At 42.2% G+C, this 22,132-nt stretch overlaps 1 protein-coding gene, 1 long non-coding RNA gene and 1 other non-coding gene across 3 annotated transcripts in view; all 3 read right to left on the reverse strand.

The window, feature by feature from the left end:
- Positions 1-19,896, reverse strand: part of LOC131328468 (beta-amyrin 28-monooxygenase-like) — a 31,746-nt gene extending 11,850 nt beyond the window's left edge. The window contains exons 1-6 of the mRNA XM_058361413.1: positions 19,794-19,896; positions 19,559-19,650; positions 19,388-19,449; positions 18,209-18,922; positions 17,074-17,081; positions 13,162-13,278 (exon numbers count right to left, since the gene is read on the reverse strand). Of these exons, the coding sequence (XP_058217396.1) occupies positions 13,162-13,278; positions 17,074-17,081; positions 18,209-18,922; positions 19,388-19,449; positions 19,559-19,650; positions 19,794-19,896 (1,096 nt within the window). The remainder of the gene's footprint in view (positions 1-13,161; positions 13,279-17,073; positions 17,082-18,208; positions 18,923-19,387; positions 19,450-19,558; positions 19,651-19,793) is intronic.
- Positions 614-721, reverse strand: LOC131309031 (small nucleolar RNA R71). The gene has a single exon (XR_009194709.1). It is a non-coding gene; the product is annotated as a small nucleolar RNA R71 (small nucleolar RNA).
- On the reverse strand, positions 16,153-16,907 carry LOC131336585 (uncharacterized). Its single transcript, XR_009202883.1, has 3 exons — positions 16,738-16,907; positions 16,441-16,538; positions 16,153-16,332 (listed from the first exon to the last, which is right to left on the reverse strand). It is a non-coding gene; the product is annotated as an uncharacterized LOC131336585 (long non-coding RNA).
- Positions 19,897-22,132: the final 2,236 nt, after the last annotated feature.

Raw genomic sequence — 22,132 nt, forward strand, 5'->3', positions numbered from 1 at the left:
TTTAACGAAGCTAGTTGAACATCAATTACCTTTTTACTTTCTATTTATTATTGCTTATATAGCCGTGGTGGTGGCATAACCCCACGAGAGTGTTTGAGAACGAGGCGGCGGCATAGCCCCCATAGTCTGCTCTATTGGACTGTGCAGGTTGTATGTTCAATATCTATTGTAGCCCTTTATCGAATCGGCTACATCGATTTGCATCTCGCAAGCTATCACCTCCATTAAGCCCAATGGTAGATCAACCGGCAGCTCGTACTTTGTGCGATTATTTAACGCCAGAAAGAGGTCCACATGTCTCCCCCATAGCCATTCCCATTTGCACTGTCGCCAATGCGTTTGCTTTTAAGCCAGAGTATCATCGGGTTATACCAGAGTTTCGGGGGCGTGAATTGGAGGATCCCTATGCTCACATTCGGGAATTCGAGACTATCGTTAGCACCTTTGTGACTGGGCCGGGACAGCTAGATCAAGCTCGCCTGAAGTTATTTCCCTTCTCGCTCAAAGACAAGGCTAAGTAGTGGTTCCATTCTTTGAAGCCCCGATCTTTGCTCTTATGGGGGGAAGTGCAAGACGTGTTCACCACAAAGTTCTTTCCGGTCAGCCGAACCAAACTTCTCATGGATCAAATTTAAAATTTCAAGCAAAAAGATGGGGAAGTCTTCTATAAGTATTGGGAGCGTTACAAGGATTTACTCGCAGCTGTCCCACACCATAATTTTCCCATGTATCTTGTGATCAACTATTTCTATTTGGGTTGTGATCGGGAGTCCAAGCAGCTTTTGGATACTATGGGGTGCGGTGATTTTATGGGAAAGGACCCCGACTCCGTTTGGGAATTCTTAGATGCTTTGACCGAGAGAGCTCAAACTTGGCAATACATTGATCCAGGTGACCAAGCTAAGAGAAATCAAGGACCGGGAGGCTCTGGTAAGTTTTCGGTGAACGAACATAACGGTCTTGAGACGCGGTTGGATGAATTATCGTTAAAGTTGGACAAAATGAAGCTAGATTCGGTCCAAGTGAAAGAAGCGAAAGAAGTGACAAAGGTTCGCCAAGTGGAAGAAGTTTGTGTCATTTGTGAGACAGTGGGTCATTCTACTGACAATTGCCATACGATCCTCGCCCTTCGACACCATTATAGTCAACTTCCCACGGAAGAGGTGTGTGCATTGAACCAACGTTGGGATCCATATTCCAATACTTACAATCCAGGGTTGAGGTCTAATCCGGCTTTCCGTTGGGGTAACCAGAATGAGGCAGGCTCGTCAACTTCTCAAGGTCCTCCTCCTCAGAATCAAACTTGGCGCCAATCCCAGTTTTAAGGTCAGCCACGGTTTCCTACGGCTCCAACTTTAGGACCTCCTGGATTCATGCCGCCAAACCAATTCCAAGGGCAAAATTAGTTCCCACTTCAAGCGCTTCCTTCTCGACGATCTTTGGAAGACACCATGAATGCGTTTTGTCAGATGCAAACTACTACTAACGAGCAAACAGCTCAAGCTTTGAACAATATAAGGAATCAAATGGGCAAGTTGACTACGTCAATTGGCATTCTACAACAAGAGAAAGGGAAGCTTCCTACTCAACCTTTGGCAAACCCTCAAAGTCAAAATTTGCTTGGAAGCTCTTCGGTGACTTTCCCCGAGCAAGCCAAGGCTATTATTTCTTTGAGGAGTGGGAAGATAGTGGACAGTGCCCAAGTGGAGCCGTCGGTGATGCAAACACCGTTTCCAGCACCATTGAAGCCAACAACACCAAATGGGGAATCTCCCAAGCCAGCTCTTATGGAGGAAGAGAAGGGAAAAGCCAAAGAAGTTGAGGTTCCACAAGCTTTCACTGTTCCCGCTCCATATCCTAATCGACTAAAGTCGCCTGCCAAGCCAAATTTGAACAGCGACATTTATGAAGTTCTTAAGCAAGTGACGGTCAATCTTCCTTTGCTCGATGCTATTAAGCAGATTCCATCGTACGCCAAATTTTTGAAGGAGTTATGCACACAAAAACGGCAACTCCAAGTGCAAAAGAAGGTGTTCTTGACTGAACAAGTGAGCTCACTCTTCCAGTCAACCCTTCCGCCCAAGTATAATGATCCGGGCTGTCCTACGATATCCATCACTATTGGGGGAAAGGTCGTTGAGAAAGCTCTCCTTGATTTGGGTGCAAGCGTGAATCTCCTGCCGTTCTCAGTGTATAAACAGCTCGGGTTGGGGGAAATGAAGTCGACTCGGGTGACTTTACAATTGGCGGATCGGAGTATCCGAGTTCCCAAAGGGATGGTCGAGGACGTGCTTGTTCAAGTTGACCAGTTCGTGTATTCGGTTGACTTTGTGGTTCTTGATACGTGCCCGGTACCAGCGGCTCAATCATCCGTTTCGATCATTCTTGGCCAGCCGTTTTTAGCAACATCCGATGCCGTCATTCATTGTCGGGATGACCGACTTAACATGAGTTTTGGCAACATGAAGATGCAAGTCAACATGTTCCATATTGGGAGCCAAATGGGAGATGATGAGGACGTTTGTGGAGTTAGCATGATTGATTCGCTTGTCCAAGATCATGTCAATGAGTTTATTTGCAAGGATGAGTTGGGACTCGCACTTACTTCCGCCGAGGCCGATTTTCTTGATGCCCCTGAAGTTGCCTATTTGTGTTCTTTGCTAGATGAAGAGAAGGTGTGTGCTATTAATCCGTGGGTTCCAAAATTTGAGGACATGCCTCCTATTGAGAAGCAAGCTGTTCCGTCTAGTGTGGAACTCCCGACACTCGAACTTAAACCCCTACCGGATACACTTAAGTACGCCTATCTTGGTGAAGGCCAAACATACCCGGTGGTGATTTCCTCCGCCTTCACCGAACCCCAAGAGTTTCAATTGCTAGCTAAGCTACGGGCACATCCCAAAGCCATTGGGTGGTCTATAGCCGATATTAAAGGCATTGATGCCTCCCTTTGCTCCCACCACATCTATCTTGAGGATGATGTCAAGCCATCTCGCCAACCTTAACGGCGATTGAACCCCATCATGAAGGATGTCATGCGAGCAGAGGTGCTTAAATTATTATATGTTGGCATAATTTACCCCATAGCAGATTCAAACTGGGTTAGCCCGATTCAAGTGGTACCTAAGAAATCCGGGGTGATGGTAGTGAAGAATGACAAAGATGAGCTCATCCCAACGCGCATTCAAACCGGATGGCAGGTGTGCATCGATTACCGGAAGTTGAACGCCAGCATCAGGAAGGATCACTTCCCTCTTCCGTTCATAGATCAAATCTTAGAAAGGGTGGCCGGCCATAAATTTTATTGTTTTTTGGACGGGTACTCCGGGTATAATCAGATTGAGGTGGCTTTGGAAGATCAAGAGAAAACTACCTTCACGTGCCCATTCGGGACCTTTGCGTATCGTCGTATGCCGTTCGGGCTTTGCAACGCCCCCGGCACTTTCTCAAGGTGTATTATGGGCCTTTTCAGCGACATGATCGAGAAAATTATGGAAGTGTTCATGGACGACTTCTCTGTCTTCGGTGATTCATTTGAGGCTTGTCTCACCAATTTGGAGCTCGTGTTAGCCCGGTGCGAGGAAAAGAACCTCGTGCTTAATTGGGAGAAATGCCACTTTATGGTGACCGAAGGCATTGTACTTGGCCACATTGTTTCTTCGAAAGGCATCGAAGTGGATCGGGCGAAAATTGACTTGATTGGGAATCTTCCGACTCCTAAGTGTTTAAAGGATATAAGATCTTTCTTGGGGCATGCCAGTTTCTATCAGCGTTTTATCAAAGATTTCAGTGCCATCGCCTGGCCATTGTGTCATTTGCTTGCCAAGGATGTGCCGTTTGAGTAGACGCCTGCTTGCGAAGCCGACTTCTCCCAGTTAAAGTCACGTCTCACTTCTCCACCTATTGTGCGATCTCCGGACTAGGAATTGACCTTCGAGCTAATGTGTGACGCCAGTGATTACGCTGTTGGAGCCGTTTTGGGCCAACGGAAAGGGAAAGAGCCGTACGTCATTTACTATGCAAGTAAAATGCTCAATGAGGCTCAAATGAACTATTCAACTACGGAGAAGGAGTTGCTTGCAATAGTCTTTGCGTTGGACAAGTTTCGGTCTTATCTAGTGGGGGCTTCGATCACCGCGTACACCGATCATTCCACTCTCAAGTACCTTTTTACGAAGCAGGATGCCAAGGCAAGATTGATTCGGTGGATTTTGCTCCTACAAGAGTTTGACCTCACTATTAAGGACAAGAAGGGTGTCGAGAATGTGGTGGCCGATCACTTGCCTCGATTAGAATTCGAAGATCATACATCGCACATTCCTATCGGTGACTTTTTTCTCGATGAGCAGTTGTTTGGAATCTCCACGGCTCCATGGTATGCGGATATTGTGAACTACTTAGTTACCGGTCTAATGCCTGCCCATTGAAATTTGCAGGGGCAGCGTCGGTTTTTAGCAGAGGTGAAGCGATTTTCCTATGACGACCCATATTTGTTTAAGTACTGTGCCGACCAACTTGTCCGCCGGTGTGTGCCCGATTCTGAGCAACAGAGTGTTATTACATTTTGCCATACAGAGGCCTGTGGCGGCCATTTCTCATTCAAGAAGACCGCCGCCAAGATTTTGCAAAGCGGGTTCTATTGGCCACAGTTGTATAAGGATACTTTTGCTTTCTGTCGGGCGTGTGCACGCTGTCAACTTCTGGGGTGCGTGACGCGACGGAATAAGATGCCGCTTACGCCCATCTTGATTATTGAAGTGTTTGACTGTTGGGGTATCGACTTCATGGGGCCATTTCCTACATCTTTTGGGTACCTCTACATTTTGTTGGCCGTTGACTATGTCTCCAAATGGGTGGAGGCCATCCCCACTCATACCAATGATGCCCAAGTGGTCGTTGAATTTCTCCGTGAGTACATTTTGGCGCGATTTGGCATGCCCAGGGCTATCATTAGTGATCAAGGGTCCCACTTTTGTAACCGATCCATTGCGGCCCTCCTGCGGAAGTATGCCATCATTCACAAAGTCTCAACGGCTTATCACCCGCAAACGAATGGCCAAGCGGAGCTGGCGAATCGAGAGATTAAACATATCTTGGAGAAGACGGTTAATCCTACCCGTAAAGATTGGTCAACTCGATTGATCGATGCTTTGTGGGCTTATCGTACTGCCTACAAGACAATCTTAGGGATGTCACCGTATCGGTTGGTCTACGGGAAAGCGTGCCACTTGCCGATAGAGCTTGAGCATAAAGCATATGGGCCATTAAGAAGCTGAATTTCAATATGGCCAAAGCCGGTGACTGCCGCAAGCTCCAATTGACAGAACTCGAGGAGTTGAGGTACAATGCTTACGACCATTCTAGCGCTTACAAATCTAAACTCAAAGCCAGGCATGATAATACCATTGTGATTAAAAACTTTGAGCTCGGTTAAAAAGTGTTATTGTATAATTCTCGGTTGTATTTGCATTCCGGAAAATTACGCTCACGTTGGGCTGGACCTTATGTGGTCAAAACTGTTTTCCCTCACGGGGTGATAGAAGTAGAAAGCATGAGTAACGGTTCCTCTTTCAAAGTTAATGGTCAGCGGCTTAAGCCTTTCCTTGGAAACTTTGAAGCTGGCGAGCCCGATGAGGTTTTGGCCGATCCCGTTTATACGGATAGCCTTTCGATTTAGTTCTGTGTTCCATTTATTTGCATGGGGAGCGAAAGCGTAACCGCTGAACTTAACTGTTTGTCGGACCTTGCCCTCGGGTAGGGGGGTACCCTTCATTGACTTGGGTATATGTAGCTCCGCACGCCGCTACTAAAAAAAGGGTCGTGTGCCCAGCTCCGGTTAGTAAGGGCAATTTTAATATCAGTGACATAGGGCTTTCATTAGCTTTTCTGATAGGAGTAATTCACAGTGCACCACTCACGTCTTCCAGATTAGCCCCAACGGGGGTGGCATAGATCTTAGGTTAGGCCTTGATATTCCCGTGCTCCATTACCGCACTTGGCTCTATCTTGTGCCTACTTGGTTACGATCTTAAGGGACGCTGGACTTCATTATTTGGCGGAGTCCAGCTGTGACTTGGATGCTCCGAGCTCTGATATTAAATTCTGTATGTTTGTACATTTGTAACTATTGCTTTTATGTTTTGTTCTTATTTCTCATGCTTCGGGATTTTCTCACCACGAGATTTCACCAACGCATCATTGTATCGGGCTTTAATTAGTCCTTCTTGGTCGTAGTTTGCCGTTAACGATCCTTGCTCACGAGATATGTCCCTATCGGAGGCAGCTTAGGTCTTTGGGTGAGACTTGATATTCCCGTGCTTTGGCACTAGGCTCTGTCTTGTCTCACTTTGTTTCGATCATAGGGAACGCTGGGCTTAATTGCTTGGCGAGGTCAAGCGGTGAATTTTACTTCGGGCATGATGTAACAAAATTGACGGTCTAGTATAGACACCTGTGTCTTGTCTACCCGGTGAGACTCGGGAAGAAAAGTATGACTCGTGAGATTGCGTGAAGATCGGGTGGTGTTCTTTGATGTGTTCCTTTTTATGTCTTTATATTTGATGGTGCCCGGATTCCACGTGCCGGGTGGTTCTAATGTCATTTGGTTCTTAGTAGGTAGTTCGAGCTTAAGTCTTTTGCAGGGTGAACGTACTACCACACCAGCCTTGGTGGTTTGGATCTAACGTTGGAGTGATTGAGGCATTCAGGAGCCCTAAGCATGGGTGCGATTACGTGTCGCAGTTGTTAGTCCAATAAAGTTTTGGCCATGATCCTGTGTGACTAGTTGTGGTTCCGTTGGAAGAGCCATAGGAGTCGACCTTGAAAGCCGTTCGGATGACAAAAGGAGCCGGTGACGCAAAAACCTCCAACTTGGTCGAGGTATAAGGGGGTTGACATTCCCCCGTAGGTACGATCTTTTGTTTCTTTTTCCCTACTGTTGTTCTCCATGCTATGAGGGCATAGCATATTTCAAGTTAGGGGGAGGGACATAAATTGGATATTTATGTTTTATGCTTTTTGTTTAAATTTTTCCATGTTTTTCATTTTTGGTAGATCAATCCTTCCGTTATTACAAAGTTAGTGGAATGGAGCAACTTAGCACTTGGTCATTAGTTCGTTAATTGGCAAGAGTTCGTGTAAATATTTTTGGTGAACTTGTTCTGTCCAACTCGTATGCATGCTGAAAGGGCGAGAAATTAGGTGTTGAGTGTGTTGTGAGTAGGTTTGACCCATATCCCGTTGTTGTCCTCATTATATTTTTAGTTAGGTATTAATCTCATGTCATGCCTAAACATGTTCGTTATCTACTTTAAATCATTTCGGAATCTATGGCATATGTAAGAAATGATACAAGGCCATCTTTGCTTGATTAAAACCACAAGAGAGTCCCATTGTCCTTTAAAATAAAGCCTAGTCCGCGTCTCGCTCTTATCCATAGGAAACCGGATGTTCGGGTGGATGGTTGGAAGTTGGTTTTTGAGCTTTGTTGGGCTGGCTCTAGGTTTACAGGCTCCGGGTGTATCTTTAAAGTGGCTTTGGGCGTCGGCATTGGCTATCGGGTGGCAAAGCTGTACTTCTGGAGATAAGCTTCCCGAATCGATACGGCTGTTAAGCTGTATCGATACGCGTTTGTTTCGTGGGAAACCAGAGTGACGCGTATCGATACGGATTAAGGACCGTATCGATACGCGTGGGTTAAAATTGAAATCTGCAGTTAACTAGGCCGACCTCTTCATCTTCCTAAACCCCATTTTCTCTCACTAACCCACCATAACCACCCAAGTTCTTCGAGAATCAACCCCACAACACCAAAATCAACCCCAAAACTCCATAATCTTTCATCAAACCTCCAAGCTTTCAAGGAATTCCAAAGGATTTCAAGGGTTTCAAGTCAAATCCTACTAGTACAAAGGTAAATCCATTCTCACTCTCTATATACGCAACATCTCCCATTGTTCTTTCTCTATGATAGCTTTAACCCTTGATTACCCACTATATATTGCCATGCATTACTATTTTGAACCATCGTACCATGTATTCTAACCCCCAACTTCTGAAATCACCCATGAACCCTTTTCCGAGATTTTTGAAATTTTGATTGGATTGGGGACTGAAATTGCACTGCTGTGTTACCATTATTGTACTGAATGTTAGAGGTAGAATCTATGTGGTTCAACTCAGAAGTTTTGTGGATTTTGACTGGCCGCCTGTTTTTGTTGAAACTTGTGCGTTCTTGGCTGCAATCTGGGTTGTTTTCTGTAGTGTTTTGTTTCAAGATTTGGGGTATTGTTCTGCTTGGTAGGTCTTGAATGCAATGGTGAGAAGAAAGACTATGGCTGCTAAGGGCAAAGCTCTGGCTTCTTCTTCGCAACAAGCGGAGGAGATAGTGCAGGAAATGGAGGAGGAGGAGGAAATGATTGCGAACCCGCAAAAATGGGGCCGGGCTAAAAGAAGGACGGCGGCTGAGATGCGAGTAGCAACTCAAAATAAATGGGAAGAGGGAATTCGTAACCGGGGGTTCAAGAATGAGCATCATGTGGACGTCGACAACCTTGGCATTGAAAATCCGTTTGTTCGTCGCATCCGTGACCAAGGTTTGTCTTACTACCTTGCCCCTAACCCTAGTTACAACAAAGAGCTTATCATAGAATTTTACAAAAATATGAAGATTCCACCTGAGGAGGATGAGAAGAAGGATGATGCTAAGGTAACATCGAAAATTGGAAAGATTCCTATTGAGGTGACTTCAGGATTTATTGCACGGGTTTTGAATTACCGCCAACCACCCGCGGATGACGTGAACTATCCGGATGACGAGTATGTGGCAGACGAGACCTTTGTCCAGGAATTGTACAAAAATCCTAAGGAGGCGAGTCTCCCTCATGTGCCAGGAAAGTTTAAGGAAGTTTATCGGCTTGTCAATCAACTAGTGCACCATAATTTCAATCCAAGGGGGACGGAGAACAAGCCGGATAGTTACAAGGGGGGAATGATTCACGCGTTCATGAATCCAAATGTGGTGTGTGATTGGGCGAAGGTTATATTTCAGGAGATGATTGATTTCAAAGCTAAGGCCCCCGCCAATTCTAGGTTGCCTTTCCCGTGTTTGGTGACCGTTATTTGCTTGGCTCAGAAGGTTCCCGCTTCAAAGTTTCCGGAACATGAGAAGCTTAATCCAGGGGATATTAATAGTTCCATACTCACTCGGAGTATCTCTCAGTCCCGACCTACTGCTGCTGCTGCCCCACGTGGGGCATACTTGACTACTTTGCCACCAAAGGGTGCAAAGTCGGCTACTTGGAATAAATTACTTTTTTGCCAAGGGGTGGCCACTATGGGATGCCTGAAGAAACTTAAGAAGGAAACCCGAGCCAATGCAAGGAGGAAGCGGAAGATAGATCACAAGTTAGACTGGGTTCTGAGCCGAGAAGTGGGGCAAGCCAGTGAGCAGTATGTACCACCGCTCGAAGAGCTTGATGAGGATAGCGATGATTTTTCTGGGGAAGAACCTGTGTTTGTGGATGATGAGTAGGGTTGGTGGAGTAGTTGGAAATCCCTCAACTTGGTCGGGGTGCTTGGTGGTTGACAGCCCACCTCTTATCTTTTATTTCGTTGTTTTTAGTTTAGTTTAGTTTAATTTTGACTTAATAGTTTAGTAAGTTTTTGTTGAGGCCGGCATGTGGCCTATGACTTGGTAGTTGGAGTTGGAGGCGGCCAAGGGTAGTTGAACCAAGCTAGTATATGGCCGCCACCCCATTTTGCTAACCATTCTTTGATTAAACCAAGGTCGTTATATGCTATGAAGCCCTTAGTAGATCTTTAATATGCCTTGATTCCATTTCGATTTATTGCCTGATAGTTAGCATATTTAGTTTGTGGCATGTTTTCTTTCGGCAATCAAATTTTCAATCGTTTAGGCGTAAGTTCTGCTTAATGGTGCTCTCCACTTATAAGGCACAATATTTTTGTTCCCCGTGCCTAATTCGAGCACCTTTCTTGTGGGATATGGTTACTTTGAATGGAATTGGTTAATTTATAGCTTCGTATCCGTCTTTTGTCTTTCAACGCTCATTTCGGATACTTGATTATAACTTGCTCAATATTTAGTTGATCGCTCAATTGTCGGCTGCGAGTTGTTTTGGAATAATTAAGTTATTTTAACTCTTGCCAACTAGTTGCAGTTTGAGTAGGTGCTAAGTAGTTTTGTCGGAAGGATTGTCAGATGTTCTTTCTTTCCTTTAGCTCTTATTTTGTTGCTAGGGGCTAGCAACGCTCAAGTTGGGGGGTGTGATAAGCACCTAAGATTGCTTGATTGTGGTGCTTAAGTCTGTTAGTTAGAAGTGTTTTTAGCTATTATTTGTCGTTTTTATTCAATATTGCTCGTAAGGTAGTTTGTTAAGTGTTTCAGGCAAAATGCCCTTAAAAGGCGTATTTTGAGTGCAAAGCCAACTCTCAAGTTAGTTCAAGAATCATTGTCCGTGGAACTTGTGCCAAAGTGACCAAAGAACGAAGGCGAGAAGCGTCGGGCAAGCCAACAATCGTCGGGTGCCAAGTCTGGGAGGCTGGCCTGAAGAATTGGAGATAAGCTCTGCGTATCGATATGGATTATGGGCCGTATCGATACGCGTTGGTTAATTTTCCAGGCAGAGAGTTCCGTATCGATACTGCCATAAACCGTATCGATACAGGTTCGTTACGGGAAATTGGTCTTCTCAGCTTAGCGACGTGGTATCGATACTTTGCATAATCTGTATCGATACGGGGAGCTCTCGGCCAGATATTTTGTTACTTTTTGGGCTTTCCATTTGTGGAATACTTGCCTTTAATAGTATGTTTTTAGATATTTGATGAGAGAGAAACCCATTGTGTATAAATAGGGGTCTCTTCTCTCTCTTTTGTATCTAGCTCATTACACATTTTGTTCTTAGACTCCATTAATGCTTTTGAAGCTTTTTCATAGTATAATCTCTTAGAACTCAAGTAAGTAATTCTCGTTTGTTAATTTCTCGTTTATTAAAGTTGTTCCTACAGACTAGATCCTTTATAATATCAAGTTTGTTTTCGTTTTTATCGGTTAAAAGTCATGTCTCGTTTTTATGCTTTCTTTTATGCTTTAGCTATGTGTGAGTAGTCGATAGGCCAAGTCTTGGGGTAATCTTTCCCGAGTACTTAGGTGGTTATTAGGTTCTCAAACCTTCGGGCTTAAAATCATGGTTTTCGGAATTTTATTAACCTAGCCATTTTGGTCTAAGCGAGGGGTGTTAACTCCTTAGTATGTCGTTTAGTCAAGCGGTCTTGGCAAGTGGCATATTGAGGGCTCGTGGCCTCCTACGTGTTAGGTACATTAGCAAAAATAGGTTGGCTTAGTTCCGATTAATCACATCTTTCGTTAAACGAAGCAATCAATGCTAAATTCCCCAGGCGTGAGCACGCGGTCGTGACTCTCGCCTGAGTTATAATTGAGAACCAGTAACGGCTTAAGTCAAGGGTTAGACGATCCCTAGACTTGCCTCTTTTAGTTTATAAAGCTCGTATCAAATTTGTTGCTTTAGCCTTTCCACCGTTAAAAGCAAAACCAAGTTGGCCGTCTTAAATGCCACAATCCACCATACAAAACCTACAATCTGATTAAGCTATATTCGAATTCTCTATGGGCACGATCCCGGATTTACCGGTTTATTATGCTACCGACGACCTAGCCCTACGCTTGGGGTTTTTCTCAACCTTATTTGAAGGCGAGGTTTGAAGGCTAAGCACGTATCTGCGCGCACAACTACAGAGTAGTGCGCACATGCTAAGGACTGATGCCCACAGGTCCTTTGTTCACACAATTTTTGAACCTTGTTAGCCTTTGGGCCAAGATTGGTATTGATTACCAGGCTTGACCCTTCCAACCCCCCTTAAGGATCAGAATAGAGAGCGGCAGGAGTTTATACCTTTGAATGAGTTTGAAAGGATGTTTGAACTTGAAGTATTGAAGGCTTGTTTGAGGGATCGTTTGATGCTTGTTTGAGGGTTGAGAAATGAAGTACAAGGGTGCTTGTTGCTTGGGAGAAGGATTGCTTAGATGGCTTTGGGTAACCAAAGTTTATGAACCAAAAATTCTAACACTTTGCAAGGATGGCCAAGGGGAGTATTTACAGAAGATGTGAGAGAGATACCAGCCAAAGGAAGGTTGGTGTCTTAGCCCTTAAGCCTTCCCTCTCATTGGATGAGAGAGAAAAAGGTATTTTTGTGGGGAAGTGGACACCTTCTGTCAGAATACTGCTTTTCAGGTAAAACGGAAGCTTTTAATGTGTTGTACTCCATTGATCATGACTTTTGCATCTTGAATAAAGCAAGTTTGACGAGATGTTGATCAGCGTGCGCGAGTCAACATGTTGACGCGCACCAATTTTGGACTAGCGCGCGAGTCCAAGCCACCCTATGCGGGTCCACGGTCAAACCTAACTATTTGACCAATACCTAGCACTTTAACCCGCGTGCATTGGGCTAGTAGGGTTTTAGTAGGTTTAAGGGGTAATCAAGCACTTCAAGTTCAAACACTTAACATTCCCGTGGTGATCGTAATCCATTTTATCATTGGGGAAACAAAAACCGAAAATAAAGAAAATCAATTTGACAAAAAAAAAAACCTAGATTGGGGTGTCTACACCCATCAATAATCCCTCTCTCTCTCTCTCTCTCTCTCTCTCTCTAAACACTGGCGTTAGGTTTTGTACGGGGGAGGCAGCGGCGCTAGCCGACCTATTAGAAATTTGATGGCGTACTTTTTTGTTTTTGCCATTTAAAAAAAGAAAGATGTGTATTGCCCACCTCTTAATAATTTAATCTCCTATTTTCCACAAAACAGTGCTATATTTCAAATTCTCAATTTCGTAAAAAGAAAACCCACCATGCATGTTTTTTTCTATTTTCTCATAAGCTAGTATAATAAGCTGTGAAAATCAACTTTTAAATAAAAGCCCTTACATCTCTTATTGGTTGTTATGTTACGGGATTTCAGACTTCCGATATCATTATATAGTTACACGTATCGGCCGGTACATCCCGACTGTATCACCGATACCGATATGTCTCCCGATACTGACTGTGTTTTAAAACCCTGGTGAAAACATAGTAGACAAGCACAAATTTAAAAAAGAGAACTTTGAGAATTACCTTTGTAGACTCCTTCGTAAACCTCAGGGAACTCAGCAAGAAACTTGACAATGGAAGCACAAGAGGAGCTAGCAGTGTCATGGCCACCAATCAACAGGCCTAAGATTTTATCAGCAACTAGGTGCTCCTTCGTGCGCAGCACGAATGGATGCCCGTTGAAGAGAAGAAGTTTTGAGGTAGGTCAGATATATATTGTTTGTAGTTTTATAGTTGGAAATAATAGAAGAGCTTGGAAATAGGTAGAGTATGTGAATAGACAGGTACGTATATTACATAGATTGTTGAAAGTACCAAAAGCATTGGTTGATCTACATACGCAGATAGATTATACAGATTGATTAGAGTATCAAAAGCGGCAGTTGTTTTGGATAGGGAGAACGCAGCGTTTGGTTGATCTACACACATAGATATATTACATGAGCTGCAGTTGGAGTAGCTATATACAGGGGGGCAAAAGCAGCTGGAAGGCGGATCAAAAAAAAAAAAAAAAAGCAGCTGGAAGGCGATTTTCGATAGCAAAATATTGTTTTTGCAATCTTTTGTGGTTTCAGTTTAACTTGGGTTTTTTGCCTGAATTTCGTTCGGCTCCATGGGTGGATGCTGATGTAGCAGTGCTCTTTTCATTCTTGATCGGTGTTGCAGGAGGCAGAGCTAGTGGTTGTTGCAGATTTTGATGGTCGTCCAATGTTGGTTCAGGGATGGCGGACATTGAATAGACACTGAACCTGCACTGGGAAATTCCAGCGTAGGTGTTCATGTAAGCTTTGAGGGTGACGTTGCATTTCTTTGGCTCCGCAAGCTGGTCAAGGAGTTCGAGCGAGAGAGGGACCTGAATTATGCATTGAAGGAGCAGCGGTTATTTATTTATTTATTTATGCATGTTTGGTGTAAAGAGGAATAGCATTCCTACATCAGGTTCGGTTGTGTCTATGTTGGCTCCTGTAATGCCATAGAATTGTTCGGCAATTTTTGGGAAGATTGTTGCGGCAATTGATGCTGTTGGATCGCTGACTTGAACGTTGAATTTGACCCTGTGATTTTCCGACATAGCAGGAAGGTGAAATGTGGATTGTATATTGTACATTTTTTTTGGGAATGAAAACTTTTTACCTGATTAGCGGCGGAACTCGTCGGGCACAATAATTGCACCAGAGTTCATCATTTTCATAGGCATTTGATGCTTTGTTGCACAGTGAGCAAGCCAAGTAATGGAAACGTTGATTGAAATTGGTGACTCTTGCTATGCCTTTGACATTTATGAGCCGGACCTGCAATGGACTTGTAATATAAGCCTCTTTTTTTTTTCTTTTTTCTTTTTTTTTTTTTGGGGGGGGGGGGGGGGGGTGGGTGGTGTTGTAAAGTGGAGCAAAACCTAAGAGTAAGTAAAAATGGTAGGTAACATAAATTTTGAGAATTGTGTGCAATTTTGGTAATAACTTTGTCGAGTGGCTGTGAATTAATTTGACGCAAGAAAGAAAAGCTGAAGAGTATACATTTTATTGGCAGAAGTTCATTGTACTGAAAACAATAAAAAGGAAGAATGACCTTAATGGGAAAGTAACTATATGGTACATTGTCTATATGAATCATGTATGAGCAGTAGTTGAGTTAACACAACAAAAACGGAACCATAAAGAAGATGGAAAAATGTGATACCAGAGAGTTAATGACAGATGTCAATGACCTAATTCAACAGCTTAGGTAGAATAAGTCCATTAAGTATTAATCGAAATCAAGGTTGGAACAAAAAAACTGACTGTCCTTCTCATAGTAGATTCAAAAGAAGTCAGTTGGAACTTTGAACTTTAAATGTTGCATGAAATGCATTCTGTTATTGATTGAGCTAAATATTAGTATGGTTTTGATTGGTTTCTAGTTCATATCATGCACGTTTCTATGTGCTTCTGCAAAGGTGCAGATATTCAAGAAACTAAATATAGCCATCTAAAAATGCATACGTTGAGATAATAATCCTGAATTTTTTCTCTACGCCTATTATGATGATCACAACAGATTATAGAAAAATGACCATGAATAGAAAAGGATCTTTTGGAAAGGGTTAGTTGTGGATACTTTCATTTTTTCATTTTTGTTCTTTTGGGATTGAAAATGAGATCTGCAGCTAAGCAATTCTTTGTTATGGATTCTTCTCTAGATCACATACAAACTACCATTGTTAATTGATAAATTTGGTCAAGAAACCCCATAAATGGAGATGTGACAGATAAGTATCAAACTTAATTGCAAGAACTTTTTTGCTAAATTTAAAAAAAAAGGACTAAGATAGGAAAAGTTGGTAGAAATAACATATCTATTTCACCCAATTTCCAATTAGCTAAAATTTTGTATACTTCAAACACAAACTATCAAAAAGAGACATGAAGGAATCGTTGGCATAGGTGGCTTTTGCTTTTGCCCTTATGCGTAAAGCTTGACACTTTCAGATACCACCATGGACAAAGAGATGTATAATATTATCACCGCCAAACAATCACATAAAGTTGTATCTATGTTTAATGAATAAAGACAACAGATGAAACTGGTGAATAAAATCAGCCATTTGAATTTTTTTTACCTATTTGGTTGCTTGAAAATTGGCCACAAATAAAGACAAAAGAGGTCTGCACAGTTTTGCATTACTATTACCTTGTCCACTGATGTGGGAAGATTGATAACGTTGATTGCATCAGTTGGTGGAGGGGCAGTAGATCTGACCATGAGAGCTTGCATTGCTGTCATTGGTGGTAATTGTTTTATTTTGGTGGCATTTGCAAGGCACCTGAAGGAGTTTTTGTATTGTGAAAATGAACTATTGTTGGAGTCAGAAGAAAGTATATTGGAATGTTATAGGTACCAGGATTGCAGTGCTGCACTTTCTGAGATCTGTGGATTGAGGATAAACGATGAGGTAATTTTGGTGGCAAGGGAAACACCTGAAAAAGAAGATGAATTTAACTTTTTATCCACTTGATGAATTTAACAGTAGGCAGCATGACAAACCATGACATGATTGAGACACTGAACAAAGAGTGCAGTAGCAAACTGATTGAATGCTTCAATATTCACCTGCAAGTTTTGAACTGGGATAATCCAAGTTCGGCTACCCATTTTGATCTCCATCTGCTCCAGTGCAAGCATCCCAAAAACATGCCTAAGCCGAAGGTTGAACTCCTGGGGAGGGGGCAACAAACACATACTGGTCAACAAAAACGAATAAGGTTTTGAATGTAACACACAACGAATGGCAGTGAACACAGCCAAAAGAAAGGCAAGACATACACTGCGCAGGTCAGGCCCATATACATTGAAGTAAATAAACTTAAGCACTGCATGAGAATCGACAAGGATTGAAGGCAAGCAAGCAGTATGTAGATTGCCTAAAACAGAAAAGACGAATCACATAGATATTAGCCAAAACCAACGGGACATCATGCACAAAGACAATATTTTTGAAAAGATTGCACCGCTAACCTGAAGGCGGGGGCAAATCCTGCCAACGGCCAGCTGGGCCAGACCAATCAAACAAAAGTTCATAGCCATCTTTACCAAACATAGCCGTATGGAAGATCCATTTACGCTCGCATGAAAAAACAATCCTATGGTCAACTTCTAACTGATGGGCCTGATGGAACTCATTCCAGTTTCTGCGAAACTCATGGCTGACAATTTCCACTGACCAAGCTTTCTTGCCATGGCGCAGGACAACCCAGGCACTTGAACCATCAGCGGGGAAGTACTGACAAAGAGCACGGGCACCAGCATTGATCAACGGCTTTGCAGGAAAATTTCAAAAGTAAATACGACAGAAAAAACCCAGAAATGAAAGGCTTTGTAAACGTAAGATGGTAACCAACACAATAGAAAACACCGCCAAATTGGTTAAGTAAAAAAATAATCTCGGTTAATATATACCTTCCTCGCTGTACCTCACAAACGAATGGTACATAAGATCATCCAACCACACATTCAACTGGAAGCCATAATTCCACTCATTGACATCGCCCAAATTGAAAACACCGTGATAGTCTTCAAGAAACTCATTAAATGGCTGGTAAACCATACGATTCTCAGCACCACGCACCACAAAAGCAACAATAACCTGCTGGCCTTCAGCAGTTTCCAGATAATACGAACCCACTGTCGAAGATAAGGGTGAAGGGTTGGGAATCTTATCCCAACGCAGAAACGGAACATGAACCACCATCCTGCAATAAAAACACAATCAGAAAGGAGAAAGTCATGTCGAACTATGAAAAGCATAGCCAAACTTAACAGCATTAATCCACTCTGAGATAACACAAAAATAACTCTACGGATAAATTTGAAATTGCAAACCGAGGCAACCGTACGGAGGACACAAACGCAGACAAAAACTCCGAGCATATATAATAACTAAAGCTGAGAAGTCAACACAACCCAAAGAGCAATCACAAATTAGCGGAGGAGATAACTGCACGAAACACCTTTCACATGGAAAAACATAACAAAATCACACAAACACTCTACACCTGTAAAAGGGAAATACATTCATCTCATCTTCTCACCACCACTATTCACCACACACCACAACCCAAAACACAGAGCGAATCTGGAAGCCATGACCAAATCGAGCTCCTCATAACAGCAAGCAGAACCCAAAATCGACAACAACATCGCAAACCATACCAGAGCCGTAGGAACGAAGAAAGAGACCAAGGCAAAATCGTTACCCGAAATCACGCAGCCGAAAGCCCTAGAAACACAGAGGAGAAGACCAGAAATCAACGGAGCTTGCTGCAAGAAAAGAATCGAAATGCAAAGGAATGGAGATAGCGGACAGGAAAGACAGGAGAACGAATGGTCAAGATACTGCACGCATCCCGCAGAGCACTCAGATCACGCCAGACAGCCCACCGCTCCAGGCCCACGGGAAATTACCATTTTAGACACCCAATACCGTCCAGCTTGAAACCTCCAGGGACTTTATTGGAAAAATTGGACAAAAAATGGCATCCCACAATCTGGTTCTTATTATTTAGGAGGATCAATATCGGCCTCGTGCATCAACTTTCCATTTTCGTCACTTGTCAAAAGCATGTGTGACAAAATATCTTGCTTGGGCGACGCTTTTCCCTCAGCCAAATCCAACGTCCTCTGCTTGATAATCGCCACCAATTCCGTCCTAATGAAATTAGACGCCTTGATCGCCAGGTTAAATGGGGTTCCGGGCAAGTTTATGGGTACAGATACTATCCCCGTTGACAAAACACTGAAAGGGTCTTCGAACTTGGCCACATGGCTAAGATCTTCGACGCTGACAAACAATCGACAGGCAATCCTGAACGTGTAGTGCTTAGTTAGAGGGAAAACCACCACCTGGTCTTTGTTCTCCCAATCAGCGGCAAAGTGTCGCTGAGCGATCCCATCCATGATTCCTATGTACCTCTGCAACGGATCTGCCTTGAGGAAGTTGGGGAGCATTTTTCTCAATCGGATGGCCTCTTCGTTCGATGAGGTTTGGATTGAGGTTGGGAAAATTTTGTCGACAGAGCTAGGCCACCATGGCTGGACGAGCTTGTTCTCCTTAGAGAACAAAAACTTGTTGCCGGCTGCCCCGCAGAACACAACTGTGGGAGAGCCCAAAAGACTCGTCCTGAATACAGAAGACGAGTACTTGGCTATGCGATCAAATACAAATTTCTCAGGGTGACCTTTCCTTCCGGTGGAGAGAAAACCAAGGCTCTCGCCCACCATTGGGAACCCGGTGCTACCGGGTGGGAACCTGGGAGGTTACTGAGATTGGAGCCGGATTTTTTCCCGTAGAAATAAAAGTGGAAAGATAGGGTGAGAAAGAGAACAAAGAAGGCCGGGAGAGAAGCATAGAATAGCTCCATGTTCTGATTAATTGTTGTGTGTGTTTTGTTTGGTTTGAGTTGGGTAATAAGGGGCAGAAGCAAATTTATAGGCCTAGAATAGCTCCAGTGTGAGCACAAGGGAGGTAATTTAAACGTACCTGCAGTTGCATTTATGCACCCAAAAAGAACAAGAAAAGAGGTTTAAGCTTGAAACGTTTAAAGTAAAAAATTTCACCATAATTGAAAATTTTGTTTAGTATTTTTTTTTTTTGAACAACAAAAAATATTTATTAATCTTTGAAAACAAATTACAAAGATTAAAAGGATCTAAAGCACTAGGCACCAGAAATCAGAAGGGAAAAATAACCACCCTTAGATGGCAAGAAGCCAACCAAGGCGTATGACCCCAAAGAAGAAGCACTACACCCAAGATCCAACCATGGCAAAAAGATACCTAAAAGAAAACCCGCTTTTGAAATGACTAAAGATTAATCATTACATTGAAAATCCTAAACATTGGCCGTTGTGCCATCTTCGGCTTCCGTGGTCATGAATTTCCTTACTGCATCCTCATCATTACCCAAATAATCGACACCCAAAATTTTCTCAATAGACCAAGCAGCCCTTGGCTCATCTAGATGAATCTTGTTAGTGCCTTCGGAAGAAACGGATAAAGCCACATACAGCTGCATTCACAGATCTCAACACAACACATTTTTTCTGCTTTCTTCAAACTCTCTTCTTAATTAGCTTTAGGAATACCCAACATTTTCTCAGCCGACTTATGCTTCCAATTACCTTTCCCCATTTCTTTAGCCTTAACAACTCGGTCGAGGTCCACAACTAACTGGATACCATCAATAGTTTTAACCAGAGCCAGGTTAAGCTCAACTACTTCCATATCCGTTTGATTTAAGAAAGCGGCCACTTCTGAAAGATTCCAAAATCCTTTATCAAACTCCTCAACATCCGAAGTAGAATCATGAATTGCTAGCTGTATCAACTCCCAACAATGGAGTTAGATTCTCTGCTATAATTTCGCCATCTTCCAAGGTCAAATTGCTTTCCCCAACACCATAAACTGAATCGGAACAAGTATCACCCACCACTGACTCCACAACCCTGGAACTAGAATTTTGAATTTCGAAATTAAGATTTGTACCTTCAACTACCCTCTCCCCAACATACGAATTTGCACTATCATTGATACCATCTTGGAGTTCGGTGACCGGAGAGAGCTCACAACCTAACGGAAATCCATCAATCTTAGTCTCATCCCCAAATCCCGACCTTCGTTCTCCTCCAATCCATCCTTAAGTATTGGGCGTGCATGTGATGCTGTCTTTCAGATTTTTTCTTCTCTCTTTTCTCATTATATGTATGACGATCCTTATCCTGTAGGAAATGGATCCTCTCCTATCGTACTTTTGGATTAGTAGAAGGGACCGTCCACATTATGACCATGCATTTGCTGCAGTGAATGGTTGAGATTTGTTCAAAAACTCTTCAGTGAGAAAGTTAACTCTTCATCTTTCATGGTAGAGTTTTAAATAAATACGAACCATTGATTATACCAATGAACGATTGCAATGTGAACTATTCCCTCCGGTCCAAAAAAGTACGATCGGAGAAGAGTCGGATCTTATCCTATATATGGTTTTCGTAAGAGTCTTTCCTTCTTCCTTTTATATGATTGTTGCCCTGTTTGCTAGCATGTATAAATTACTAGTTTTTTAAGCTTATAACCTTTTAAATGAAGATGTATATAATAGGAAATATTCATTCAATCCGACGGCTATAACCTTATCCGAAAGTACGATCAAATGGCTATAGATGCTTCTTTGTTTGTATGCCTAGACATTTTTAAAGAAAATCGCTCTGTTTTATCATATAGATTTTCACTATAACTATCAATATATAATTAGTTAATTTTCGTATATTATGCATGGACTGTGTTTCTGTAAATATATGTAGAAGTTATGTATTAGTTGTTTGGTGTAGATGCTTGTTCGAATTCTAAAATCATTGTAATTAAAAATATTTTTACTTTTGTTTGTCATTATTTTGCTGGAATTTGTTAAAACTAAAATAGCTACTATATTTTAAGGACTAGACATTAAATTTATAATAAGCTATTTGAGAGCTTCTTCAAGCAAATAGGTTATACCTTTTCTTGCAATTTATAAAAAGATACTCCCTCCGTCTCTTTTTAAATGTCCCAATTTGACTTTCATGCAGTTTTATGAGTCAACATAATTGTACCTCCAAAATATTAATTTTCATATTTATTCTCTATAAAGACATCATCATTATACTTTTACTCATCAACTTTTAAAAAAAGGAATATACTTTTAGGGGTAAAATAGAAATGTACTAACTTCTACCCACTAACATTACAAAAGGACACTTATTTAGAAACAACCCAAAATGGAATATAGAACACTTAAAAATGGACGGAGGGGAGTATAACAAACAATTTTATAAATTCTTTAGAATACACACAATTCTTCTATGTGTTTCTTCGAGGAAAAAAAAAACTGAACTATTTTGAGTTTTTTTTTAACAGTATTGATGAGTGGCCCCGTTCCAGTTTATAGAAAAAGTAATTTTTGAAAAAAACGGCAATTTCAAGCTCAAAAATCATGTACCTACTCAAATAATTTTTCTACCAATATGGATCTTGTTTGATAAATCTTATTGAGATCTTTTATATGGTGCAAAAAAAATGAAAAAATTATTTTTCATTTTTATTATATTTGATTTTAAAAATTCAAACAAAAAACTTTTAGAAAAGGACGGTAAACCGGAACGGGACCTGAAGGAGGATGCTATGTTGAGTTTTTTTTGCCTTTGCATTAAAGAGGTTAGAGGGATATTCAAGAATAATTTTTTGACCGATTCGGAACTGTGTCTTCAGGCATAGACACGCGAATAATATATAAGAGTAAGCAGAGCGGGGTTGGGGTGGATCCAATTGGGTATCTGATTAGAGAATCGGAGGTAGATGGAGCCGCCTCCGAGCCGATCCCTAAAACCTTTTACAATTTTGCCTTAGACGTATAGTGCGTCTGATTCGGAAGTCGAATTCACACCCTCTTGGATTTGCCTTTTGGGCTTTACAACGTACGGAAGCTATA

Source organism: Rhododendron vialii, chromosome 1a, assembly GCF_030253575.1.
Source record: "Rhododendron vialii isolate Sample 1 chromosome 1a, ASM3025357v1".
NCBI classification, from domain to species: domain Eukaryota; kingdom Viridiplantae; phylum Streptophyta; class Magnoliopsida; order Ericales; family Ericaceae; genus Rhododendron; species Rhododendron vialii.